Genomic DNA, 13,892 nt, shown 5'->3' with positions numbered 1-13,892 from the left:
AAGTAAAAAGCAGAATTTTGGCAGAGGATAAAGGTTCCAAATCTCTCAGGAGAAATGAAAAACTCTCTGAATGTTACTATATCTGAAGAGGAGATAACAGCTGCAATTAAACAGGCTAAACCAAATAAAGCTGCCGGACCCGATTCGTTCCCCATCGAATTTTACAGAATTTTAGAACCACAGGTGGTACCGGTATTAGAAAAGCTATTCAATTATTATTTTTCAGAAAACTCAAGTTGCTCCCAGTACTTCGCTGCCGCAAATATTTCATTAATTTTGAAAAAGGGCAAAGATCCTGAGACACCTAATTCTTATCGGCCCATATCTGTCCTAAATACGGACTATAAGATTCTGCCCGCTATTCTCGCCAACCGGCTGAAACCATGCATTGGGAGTATAATACATGGAGACCAATCAGGTTTCATGCCAGGACGAAATCCTGTTAAAAATATGCGCAAATTATTAATACTAATCGAGTCGTACTGGAATAGACAGGCGTTCCCCAATCAACATAAGAGCACAGATAAAGCAATTTTAACGGTAGATGCAGAGAAGGCATTTGACCGTGTTGATTGGGATCACTTGTTATATTCCCTGGAGCAATTCGGTGTGTCTGTAAAATGTATTGAATATATTAGATTAATTTATAGCGCTCCAACATCCGCATTAATTATTAATAATGTTTTATCCCAACGTCTGATCTTACACAGAGGTACTAGGCAGGGGTGCCCCCTCTCCCCTCTTCTAGTCAACATCAGTTTAGAACCCTTGGCTATATTATTGCGTCAAGAGTTAGAGGGTATTCCACTGGCAGGGAAGAAACAGGTTTTGCTTCTGTATGCAGATGATCTACTCTTATTTCTATCTAATTTGAATACAGAGCTGTCAACTTTACAGAGTATTGTTGCGGATTTTGGAGAGATATCTGGGTATAAGATAAATACCACAAAATCAGAGCTACTGTGGTTACATAGAGATCCCACATCCCTTATAGACCATCCATTCTTAGAAGTTCCACAAATCTCATACTTAGGTCTGAAATTATCCCGTAATCCAGCGGAATGGTACAAGGCAAATTTTACGGATTGCCTGGAACAATGTGGTAAAAAATTAGATGAATGGGCTGGACTGCCCATATCTCTTTCGGCACGAGTGATGCTGATCAAATCAGTTATTTTCCCTAAATTTCTATGTTTTACAAAATATACCGCTTTTTCTGCACAAAAAAGATGTTATTAAGTATAATAAAGCATGCTCACGGTTTTTATGGAAAGGCTCTAAACCCAGAATTGTATGCCACCGACTTATGAATAACAAGCTCGCCGCGGGGCTGGCTCTCCCCAACATCCAGGCTTACAACTTGGCGTGTATCGCCAGGATCGCGATAGACTGGATATCAGAAAAGGAGCAAATTTCCTCCTTTTCCGGGGAATCAGAATTGGTCGCCCCCTTTGGCCTGAAGGCTTTACTCCATTGCCCTCTGACCTCGTTACCATCCAATATCTTTTATCTATCTATGTTTAAGAACATCATAGTGGCATGGCAGAAACTATGTAGCACCCTAGAATGCCCCGTGCATGTCTCAAACTATTTATCTATTTGCGGTAACCCCAACTTTTTACCCGGGCTGTCTAACCGGATTTTTAAAGATTGGGCGGCAAAGGGTTTGAAATTTGTGGGGCAGATCCGTGAAAATACGGGTCTCCCAGTAACATTTGCAGAACTGGTACAGAAATTCAACCTGGGAACACATGAGTTCTATGCTTACTTGCAAATCAGACACTACCTCCAAGAATTACTTTATAGTTTCGGAAATAATTGGTCTTTAGGAGATATCCAGACTAGGGTAACTTTATACGCAGCCGGAGTATTTGCAATATCTTCACTATATTCACTCATTATCCAAAAACCTTCTAATATGCAGGTTACTGATATGACAATTAAATGGTCGCCTTATTTGCCGGATATAGACGAACAGACGGTTATCGGTAGTTTTAAGATAATACAACAAAGTTGGGTCCCAACTTCATGGAGAGAGTCTCAAATCAAAATAGGCCTACAGAGGTATTATACACCAAATCAGTTATCCAAATGGTATAAGTCTAGCTTTTTTTGCTCCAGGTGTTGTGCAGCGGAAGCGGACTTGTTCCACTGTCTGTGGGCTTGTCCTAAAATTAGCCAATATTGGATGAAGATAAACTACTGGATGAATACAGCCCTACACTTAGACCATCATTTAAAACCTATCGATATTTTTTTTCTAGTAAATTACCAAGGTACACTGAAAAATTTTAGTCTTATCAATACAGTTATATTAACGGGACGTATCCTTATTCTCAAATTATGGAAGGCGCGAGATGCACCCCAAATATCGCACTTTAAAAAAGCTCTATTAAACCAACTCATTGTAGAACAATTTAATATCCCCTACCCTCAAGAAGAACACTTATCCACTTTTTTCCGGAAGTGGGAATCTTTTGTTATATCTCTGCCGCTGGCATGTCAAAGGAAGGTGATAAAACCATTCCGTAACTCTGTGTTTATAACGACAAATATCTATGCAGGGCACTTCCCTTGAGAGTGGGTAGAGGGTTAGACGCCAGGAAGGTGGAAGGTGGATGGGGACACGGACGAACGGGTCAGTGGTGGAGGGCGGGAGTTCCTTCCTTTCCCCACCCCCCCTTTTTTTTTTTTTTTTTTTTTTTCTCTTCTCTCCCTTGTCTTTGTTCTGTCCTTTTTTTTTTTTTTTTTTTCTTATTATTTTATTTATTTTCTTTGTCTTTTTTTCCCATTGAGAACTGGAATATGCACTGTAAACTATGATATGTAATGTCAGATCTTATTGCTTCAAATGTGAATTTATCTTTTTGTGATTGTGTAACTTTTTTTATATTCATTAAAAAAATAATTAAAAAAATAAATAAAAACTGCAATCCAAGCAGTATTAGCAGCAAGATTGGACAACTTTTATTAGCGCTGATCAGATCCCTGGTCCTCAAGTGGCTGTTGAATTTGTTTAAGTTAGGTAGTCCACAAGAGGGGCTGGATCGCAGCTAGTAGTGTGATATAAGTCTTGTAGTGTCCCAATAATAAAAACAAAATCACTGGAGTAAATTCTACGCGTTTCACCCCGAGAGGGCTTTATCAAGATACTCCAGGTATATTTCACACAACTTTTAAAGGTGCTCCTTAGATCTCATTGGCTAGTTGATAACCAGTCCTATTGGAGCCAATAAACAACAACTCTTTTTTTCCTAAAGGTGGAATCTGTAAATATGTACACTTGAATACGCTGATATAAAGACCTATATAGTCAACTAATTATCAACGTTTTTAACATACTAAAAATGAAATAAAAACCTTGTCTATTTTATATAAAGGATTTTTTAAAGTGTAGTGCCAGCTATGTCTTTCACGCTAATCATAGAGTAACGTTATGCAATGACATCAGCTTTATTATTAACTCTGATTCTTTCTAATTATAAATAAGGACCCTTGAATTCTTAAGTAGAACCAAGTTAGAATGGTTAATCCAAGATGTTGATATAATAGTGTGGAAAATAAATGTTCTAACATTATCAACGAACATATCTTTATAAGCTAAATGATATATGTATTATGACATCTCAGATGTTAGAAATGTATACTGCAACTCAAGAGATGAATAAAAAAAAAAAAAATATACAAAATATAACTAATAAATAATAAATCTAATTGGATCAAGTGTGCAAAATATAATAATGTGGTGGAGGGCTCAGTTCTATATAATACACCCCAATATGGTAAAGAAAGATGGTTACAGGAAGATGGATATTTCTAATTCTGAGTTTAGTCCCTGGGGTTGTAAGGTTTGTAAAGTGTATATAGTCTCTGATTCGATTTTAAGTAATTCTGTTTCCAAATTACCTTGGCTGTTATTCTACAAGCCTCCACAACAGGCCAGATTTGAAGGATTACCTTGGGTGAGAGCAGGTAAATAACCATGTTTACTAATCAGCTGATTATTTCCCCTGGGCTCTAGTTCAGATATCCTCAAAATCTGGCCTGTTAACGAGGCCTGAGGACAGGTTTGAAAACTGGTGTTCTACAGCAACATAAAACAAAGTGTTTACTGTCCCTTTAAGGGTGGATTTTGAATAAAAGGTTGTGATCAAGGGGTGGGCAGAGTTTAACTTGTAAAAAACAAATTGCAGTAAAATGTATGCTAATTTGTTTAAAAAAAAACTTTTAAACTTGTTTGACATATTATTTTATAACAACATAACAAAAATGTCTTGTAATTAAAAAGTGTTTACTGCCACATTAATGGTCCCAATACTTGTCTTTTTTTTAGTCTTAGACAAAGCAAATACCATAGCTGTCAGTCTACAAACAACAAAGAATAATCAGGGCACCTGGAAAAGAACACAAGGGACTGAATCTCAGCTTTATAAACACTGTCTAGATTGCTGCAAACAGCGTCTCATGCTAATTATTTTCAGTACAAACCCCAGCCAGGGATTCCTATTGAGAAGGACACACAAAGCATCCCTGTAATTAGAGACATACAGGTGCCCAATATAACTCAGCTCATGTTGTTTCTTGAATAACCAAGATTACATTTGTGAAGTGATTACAGAGGCATTAAATGGTGTGGTTTGCATTGTATGATTTCATTACAGATAATTAATCACTTCCTGCCAAATGCAATCACCTTTATTTCAAAGCAGGTGCTTGACTGTGTGGTAAGATCCCATTTCCTGCATACCATAGTAATAGCATCAATATTACATCTCACATATTTTCAGAAATTAGAAATATGGATCATGTTCAGATAATGCCATAAAAATAAGCTGTGGATAATAAAACTCTTCTCAATACAGCTGTAGAATTTAGTTTCACGTTTGTCAAGGAAAAATGGAATTCAGGTAGAGCTTGGTGGGCTATATTGCAAAGCAAAAATAAAATCAATGCTAATTTTTCCACCACTCAAGGGCTAAAAGAAAATACTTTAATATGTTAGGTCATTTTATTATTGCACTATTGCTTGCATATAATTATCTATTAATTCCCTGCAAAGTTAAAGGGACAGTGTACACAACATTTCATATAACTGCATGTAATAGACACTACTATAAATAATAATAAGCAGATATACTGGTGTAAAAATCCAGTATAAAACCTTTTAAAAAACGTATTAGAAGTTCCCAGGTTAGGCTGACACCCACTGAAAGGGGATGGGAAAACAAGAATAGCAGACACTTCCCCTAAATATGAAACAACAGATAATACAAACAGGAGCCAGCAGTAGTCTGTAAACGCACATATACATCTGACACTGTGGGGCTTGGTTAGGAGTCTGAAAATCAGCACAATGTTATGAAAAAATAAGCAAAACTATACATTGTTACAAAAACACTCCCAGATGTGCTATATACATGGATCATCTACAAAACATTTATGCAAAGAATCATCTAGTGTACAATGTCCCTTTAAACATAGTTAAAAATCAGCTCCAGAGCAGCAACACACTACAGGGACCTAGTTCAACGTGAATAGTGAGTGAATGATAAGAAGCATATGTGCACAGCCACCAATCACGAGCTAGCTCCTAATAATGCATTGCTGATCATGAGCCTACCTAGGTATGCTTTTCAACAGATTGCAGTAATGCCAGTAATAAGTTACCTTTTCTTCTTTGTGATAATGAGGACGTCGTTGAAGAGGAAGAAGTAGACTTGCTGTTTTGTGGTTCTCTTTGAGAATATCCCAGTGTCTTCAACATAAGCTGTAAGTTCACCTCTCTTCAGTAACCAGCGTGAGGAAGACACCAATGGGAATGGCTGCAAGATATTATTAAAATAGGCATGATTATGTATTTTATAAAATATAGTGCCTGCAAGCTGGCTGTAAATACAGTTTATTTCAATAGACTATTTCCTTAGTTTAGTATTTCACCTATTTACTTCATTAAATAAATATATGTGTGTGTGTATATATAATCTCATTTACTGTTAAATTGATTTTTAGTCTGTAAAATTCAAACTGAATTTCCCACAAAATGTTTAATTATGCCAAGTAAAAACACTGTGCAATATAAATATCTAATTTTACACCCTTTTACTGTAATTTAACTTTAAGCGCATACTCCAGATTTCAGAAAGCTAACCTTGCTACATTCTAAACGGTGATTATTTAATCAATCTAGTAATTAATTTACATTTGTCCCTAACTCGTCACCACAAAGGAATATGACACACAATACTCAAGAGGCTTTTTATAGTGTAATGCCATTGACCTGCAATACAATTAAATTTTTGTTAACAACATGACAATTTAAATTATTTGTTAACATTTCATTTGTATGTATAGGTTTTACAATGCAGTGCTTAACAGCTAATATACTGTGTAATATGGTATCTGCTGAACAAGCTAATTAATGTCAATATTTTTAAGTCATGTCACCATTTAAACATACAAATATTTACTCTTATCATAAAAACAATCAAGCACATGATCACAAAAATGTTTTTATGCATACAAATAAAGATATGACACATAAGCACACTACAATCATTTAACTAGATACACGTTGTATTATTGAAGTGAGCTTGTTGAGTGGTGCTCAGTACACTGTCTATTTTCACTGACTGCTTTAAAGGGACACAAAAACATTTTTAAATGACTTTCCAATTTATTTCTATTATCTAAGTTGTTTTGTTATCTTTGTATCCTTTGCTGAATAGTATACATAAGTAGACTCAAAAGCTGCTGATTGGTGGCTGCACATATATGCCTTGTCATTGGCTTTCAGCTTGCTACCAGTAGAGCATTAATGCTCCTTCAACAAAGGATACTAAGAAATTAAGCAAATTAGATAATAGAAGTAAATTGGAAAGTTGTTTAAAATTGTATTCTTTAAATTTAAGATTCAGGCTTGCAGAGCAGCTGAGTGAATAACAGTGTAACTATATGTGCACATAAAACAACATCATAAATATATCAAATAGCGTTAGAGAAACAATATGCACCTGAAACACAAATAGCCACACTGTACAAGTCAATCGGTCAGCCAACTGGTTGCACCAACTGAACGGGACATAAAGAGATGTAAAAGAAATGTCCATTTAAAATTATAACTATAAAAATCCAATCTAAAATAGTAAGGATAACAAGATACTGGATTACTTCAACTAATATGTTTATGTATTTATTTAAGGGACATTAACACATTATAAAATTTTCTTTTTGTACGTTTAAGGGACAGTAAACATCTTGAAATTTCTGTATAAAATGTTAAGTTATGAATAAACAAACAACGTCACATTATTATTTATTTTGTCCCCTTTTCATGCAATTTATCTATGAAAATGTAGCCATTTCTAAATCTAAGAACTTGAAATGCACCTGCTGGCTTATCATGCCTAACTCTGTTACATATTAAATGTTGCATTTGAAACCATAACTGGCTTCTTCTGATACACAGAGGAAAAGAGAGTTTAGGATTAAAAAAATGTATGCATTTCAAGAAGTTAGTAAGATATAGGTTACAGCATTTCAAGAGAAATGACACAACGTAATCAAATTTAAGTGCAAATAAGTGCATACTTTATACATTGACAATATGTGTTGCTTTAAATACATAAACATAATTTAATCTAAGTAATATATTGCAACCATTAGCTAACATTTTATGTGAAAATGTCTCTAATAAGGGGTACAGGATTACAAAGAATAAAGTAATGGACCTTCTGGTACACAGCCAGACCATGGGGCTTGTGAATACATGATCAAATCCCTTCAACCTATGCCAACACAGGGCAACCTGCCAGGACTGGTAACTCCTTTCCTAAATGAAGAGAGGCCATTTCCTGTGAAGAACCAATGTGATGGGAGGTTCTAAGGCAAGAAGGACTTAAACATTTACAAAGGAAAACAATCAAAACCATAATCATGGACAATGTGATTAATTTTAACTGAACATTTTCCATTAAAGGAACATGAAACCCAACAATTTGCATTCATGACAGAACATACAAATGTAAACAACCTGCCAAATTACTTCTATTACCAAATATGCTTCATTCTATTGGCATCCTTTGTTGAAGAATTAGCAATTCACTACTGGGAGCTAGCTGAACTCATTTGGTAAGCCAGTGACAAGAGCTAGTCCCCAGTATTGCTGATCCTAAGCCAACCTATGTATACTTTTTAACAAATGATAACAAGAGGACAAAGCAAATGACAGAACAGCAGCAGTTAATTGGAAATTTGTTTAAAATGACATGATCTGTCTGAATCATAATTGTTGTATTTCTACTTTCCTGTCATAAACAGAAGTTGTATAACTTTAGGGTGGAACTAAAAGAAAGTTCATAGTTATGTACAACCGAGTCCTGGGACTTTACTGCTCACTGACTCACAAGTACAACCCCTACAGAAACAAATATAAAATCTGTTTACAAAGATGTAATACATTGTGAAACATTCTCTTTTAGAAACCTGTTGAGTACCATCTCGCTTTAAATTTTATATTACCATCACAAAATGTTTAATGTCCCTTTAATAATAAAATATTTTTCAGATTGAGAGGAATTAGTGTAACTCCAGATACTTTTGTAGAAAGTACCAAAAACAATTTAACATTACAGAAGCAAACCAAGCTATTAATTGACATCATTTCAAATTGGCTTGCCAGCTATTTCCGCTGGACTAGCAGTTCTCTGTGTCCAAGGAGCTCTACTTTAGCTATGTATTTACTGCCTTTGTGGGGGTTAACCACACATAGACTTGCAGGTTCAGTAGAGCTAAAATTACATGATATAATGCTATAATGAATAAGAGCATGTCATTTTTGCACTGTAATATCCCTTTAAAGGGACAGTCTAGTCCAAAACAAACTTTGATTATTCATATAGGGCATGTAATTTTAAACAATTTTCAAATTTACATCTATCACTAATTTTACTTTCTTCTCTTGGTATTATTACTTGAAAGCTAAACCTAGGAGAGGTTCATATGCTAATTTCTAAGCCCTTGAAGGCCGCCTCTCATCTCAGGGCATTTTGACAGTTTTTCACCACTAGAGGGTGTTAGTTCATGTGCTTCATATAGATAACACTGTGTTCACGCACATAAAGTTCCTAGGAGCCAGCACTGATTGGCTAAATGCAATTCTGTCAAAAGAACTGGAATAAGGGGCAGTTTGCAGAGGCTTAGATACAAGATAATCACAGAGGTAAAAAAAAAGTGTATTAATATAACTGTATTGGTTATGCAAAACTAGGGAATGGGTAATTAAGGGATTATCTATATTTTAAAACAACAAATATTCTGGTGTAGTCTGTCCCTTTAAGTGTGTGAGGTAATGGTAGAGACTGAAGCATCTAAGCACTGTGTACTGGAGTGGCCAGCAGAGTAGGAGCAATAGCAGAATAAGTTACTTTAAAATGAATGAGGAGAGTATCATCTGAATATTGCTATAGAGGACTAAATCATAATATGTTATATACTGGTCTAGTAAGGTACAATCCCATTTTAAAAGTTCATCCTCCAACAAATGTAGGGGTTACCACTACATATGTTTTACCCTATTCTTATTTGGATTATGTCATTTTAAATTGGGACCAATTTAAAACATGGAAGAACCTTTAAAAACAGCAGTAACCAGGGAATTTCATTACACCTGTTTCTTCATCCTATTTTACAGAATAGCCCAAAACGGTGTTTGACTTCTAAATGATACAGCAAAATCTTTATTTGTTAAGCAAACAGTTACCGCTTTATGTTTAAGGAGTATGATTACAATCAAATTGGATCTTTGTCTGGCTTTGCCCAAGGGGACATAATGAGAGAAATGTTTTATATATCATATTACCAGGAATGTGAAGGTGAATATTTAAGTAGCCGGCAGGGAGACAATATCCAGTAACTGCTGAGAATGAACACACAAGGACAAGGCTATCCCATAAACTCTTGCAAAGACAAAACAAAACTGTGATAAATATAGAATCCTCATGCTTTGCTCTGTAAACCAGTCTTTTCTTGTACAAAGAGTGTGCACCAAAACAAATAAATGACACTCACAATTTCCTTATAATAACAATCAGAATTTTGTATTTTGGATTATAGAGAATTGCAAAAGCTGAATGCTAGTTTGTATGCTCTGGTATGGGTTATACCTTGCAGATAGCTTATCATAGGAGCATGGAACAGGTTGGCACTGGGGAGAAGTATATTCTAACAGTTTGTTAAGAGAAATCTCTCTCATGAATTGGGTATTAGTATCAGCTCTCATGTGCCTTTCACTTTAGGATTTTGTCACTAAGTTTTGTATTTGAGATTGCCAGCAATGGTTGTGTTTAAATTTTAGTGAACAGAGAGATGTGGGGGAATTTAATTAGTGAACTGGCCCTGCCATAGCTGTACTGTACAATTTTCTACAGGTACTCATAGGTATAGAAGTACAGCCAATCACAGCTTTGAAACCACTGCCCTTTAAGTAACATAGGGGTTGATAACAATCCTTTAGAAAAATGTATCAAATGATTTATCTACAAAAATTCCCTTCAACTTAAATGTTGCTTTCCTGTTGAAAATCATTAGATATGTTTTCCTAAAGGCTTGTGACCGACCCCATTGTCTGTACTTTAAAACATTAACACCAGGTGCAGCTGAACGCTATAGATTTTAAAGTAACTTATTAAGTAGCAAACCATTTTAAAAAAAACATGATGAAAAAAATAATTGTATACCTTAATTTTAAATTCCAGTTGGGAATTAATTGTGACCATCATTTCCATTCTCTCCATTTTACGTGCTCCTTCATTGCACAGACGAACTAACTATGAAAAAAGGAAGGAGAAAATATAGTTGATTCTCAACAATAAAACATAGTTTTGTAATTGCATCCAATTTCTTACACATATATATACTTTTTGCCACATACAGCAGTTAAAAGGACACACAATTTAAAATTTAAAGCGACATGAAAGTACCAGTAAATATAGTAGATTTGCATAATAAACAAATGTGTGATAAAAAAAAGACAATGCAATAGCATTTAGTCTGAATTCAAATGAGTAGTAGATTTTTTCTGACAAATTTCAAAATTATGTCTATTTCCATTCCTCCTGTACCATGTGACAGCCATCAACCAATGACAAATGCATATATGCATATTCTGTGAATTCTTGCACATGCTCAGTAGGAGCTGGTGACTCAAAAAGTGTAAATATAAAAATACTTTGTTAACGGAAGCAAAATTGGAAAGTTGTTTAAAATTGCATGCTCTATCTGAATCATGAAAGTTGAATTGACTTGAGTGTCCCCAAATACATTTATAAGCATAGTATTAAGTACTATTCCCTGCCTTCCTCTAGTCATGGGTGCTGCCATGTTGAAATCTATCTTTCACTATATTCCAGCCCTGACCTGTTTGCACACGTGCAGCAACTCTTCTTCAGACACCTGCAGTGTAGGTTCCATAATGGCAGCACCCATGATTAGAGGGAGGTGAATGAAGTGTATTTAGTATCCCTTTAAATGCACACAAATGCATTTCAGTTTTGAACATAAACATTTTTACAGCACACATGTATTAGTAAGTTAGTAAACATTCTTTCAGTGATAGACGTTAGTGTGCACAGAGTATAGGTACAGTGCACGTGGATTTCAAACACCACATTTGTCATTTTTACTAACAATACACAATCCTGCCATCTCTCTGGTATTTGAATTTGGGTGAGATAAAAGCTAGAATTTTACTAGAAATTAATGCTTCTCACAAAACAGCTGAAATACAATCATGTGTTTTTACATTGTGGGTTTTGTTTCCCTTTAACATTTATATGGACGGATTTATAAAAATAAAATAACAATTACACACACTAATATTTGTTCTAAAACCTGCACATTTTACCATTTGGGATCATGTTTCAGTTCAAAAACTACCCTTTAGGGTTGAGTAAATTAATACTGAAATTTTCTTGTAGTTTAGAGAAAATGGACTTTTCCCTCCATTAATTAATATAGCCTTGACAAGAACGTGCAATGCCTTGAGGTGAGTGCTTAGTCTCAACATGTGCAGAACACGTAGCTGTGGTATTGTTTTTACCTTTTTCATTTAGCAGTTGTATATGGAGTGAAAATGTACAATGAAATAATGTGTACAAGATAAAAACAGGAGTAACAACACTTCAAAAAGTAGAAATGACAACAGGTAGTGAAATCCCTTTTAAAGAGCTATTAAAGGAAACCACCACAGAAAGGGCACAACAACAAAAAACTATGTTTTGGGGAAACTAAGTAATCAAACATGTACTAAATTGTACTTGTTATTTTATAGTACAAATCATATTTTAACTTTTCTGCACCAGTTGCACAGCGAATGCTTAAAGGGACACTGAACCCAATTTTTTTCTTTTTTGATTCAGATAGAGCATGAAATGTTAAGCAACTTTCTAATTTACTCCTATTATCAAATGCTCTTCATTCTCTTGGCATCTTTATTTGAAATGCAAGAATGCAAGTTTAGATGCCGGCCCATTTTTGGTGAACAACCTGGTTTGTCCTTGCTGATTGGTATCTATCAATTAAAAATAAAGTGCTGTCCAGAGTCTGAACCAAAAAAACCAAAAACTTAGATGCCTTCTTTCTCAAATAAAGATAGCAAGAGAACGGAGAAAAAATTATAATAGGAGTAAATTAGAAAGTTGCTTAAAATTGCATGCTCTATGTGAATCACAAAAGAAAAACATTGGGTACAGTGTCCCTTTAATCTTTCCACCCAATTTATATAAATATATATTTGTGCAAAAATCCATCAGATCTAGATTTAAATATATAGAACATATTCTGCTATGTGCAGGACATGCATACAGTATTTTCTTATGTTGCACTTTTAAATAACCACAATCCTGTTTGAGCGAGTTGTGTTTTTTTTGTTGTTTCTTTAGCTTTCTCAGCTCCATTAAAGTCTATAGGGGAATGTGACTTTCCATTTGCGACTACTCAAAGTCTATTTGTTACAGTGACATTATTACACAAGCAAAGTTTTAATTTTCAACTCGTAATACAAGCACAAATCTACAAGCACAAAAAACAGACTACCACTCCGCCTGTAATCTAGGTCTCTTTTGCGATGCTTGGTCTGCTTTATATTAACAGAGACATAATTCATGGATTTGTTTGAATTAAAGTGACACTAAAGACTTCATGCACCTACCTCTAAATATGGGTGCTGCCATTTTGGAATTTAAGTTACACTGCAGGTATCTAAAGTAGAATCGCTGCACATGTGCAAAAACGTCAGCAATTCAATGTATTGAAAGACCAATTTAAACATGACGGCACACATGACTAGAGGGAGGTGGGGACTAGCTTCAATACTATGCTTATAAAAAGTATTTAGTGTTTAATATCCCTTTAAAGAGCTGGCATTGCACTGTTTATTTCTCTCTCATCCACACTATTGCTAGGAAAGCGAAAATCGATTCATACAAATACTTTTGTACCTTCTACAATACAAAAGATAGAGGGCGCCATATGGTGCAAATCAGACGAATATTAAGGTACAGATGAGGTCCTACTCATGTGATGACAAGCACAAATGTGCAGTACAGGCAGGCCGGAACCAATGAGTCGTCCGGCAGACTCCTAGGCACACCAGGATCAGATGGTATCCTTTGTCCCACCAGAGGGAGTTCAGAGATACTCCTGGATGCCAGTTGGAAGTATAGGGATTGCCACAGTGTATTATAGACCACAATCAATGGTGAAGGAGTGCTCAAATAAGCAAGGTGGTAGCATCCAATGCTACATAGGGTGACATCCAAAGTAAAGTGCAGCAGCGAGATGTCAATAAAAATGTTTATTAAAACAACAGCAACGCGTTTCTCAGGCTAAACAGTGCT

The 13,892-nt window shown here is 35.2% G+C and overlaps 1 protein-coding gene across 2 annotated transcripts in view; it reads right to left on the bottom strand.

Moving 5' to 3' along the window:
- The window catches only part of ARHGEF26 (Rho guanine nucleotide exchange factor 26), a 232,098-nt gene that overhangs the window by 72,065 nt on the left and 146,141 nt on the right, over positions 1-13,892 (bottom strand). For both annotated transcript variants that reach the window (XM_053710064.1, XM_053710065.1), the window contains exons 10-11: positions 10,734-10,823; positions 5,668-5,822 (exon numbers count right to left, since the gene is read on the bottom strand). In XM_053710064.1, coding sequence (XP_053566039.1) covers positions 5,668-5,822; positions 10,734-10,823 — 245 coding nt within the window. The remainder of the gene's footprint in view (positions 1-5,667; positions 5,823-10,733; positions 10,824-13,892) is intronic.

The sequence above is a fragment of the Bombina bombina genome, chromosome 4, assembly GCF_027579735.1.
Source record: "Bombina bombina isolate aBomBom1 chromosome 4, aBomBom1.pri, whole genome shotgun sequence".
NCBI classification, from domain to species: Eukaryota; Metazoa; Chordata; class Amphibia; order Anura; family Bombinatoridae; genus Bombina; species Bombina bombina.
Note: the sequence above shows the minus strand (reverse complement) of the source record. Positions and strands in the feature narration are given on the sequence as shown.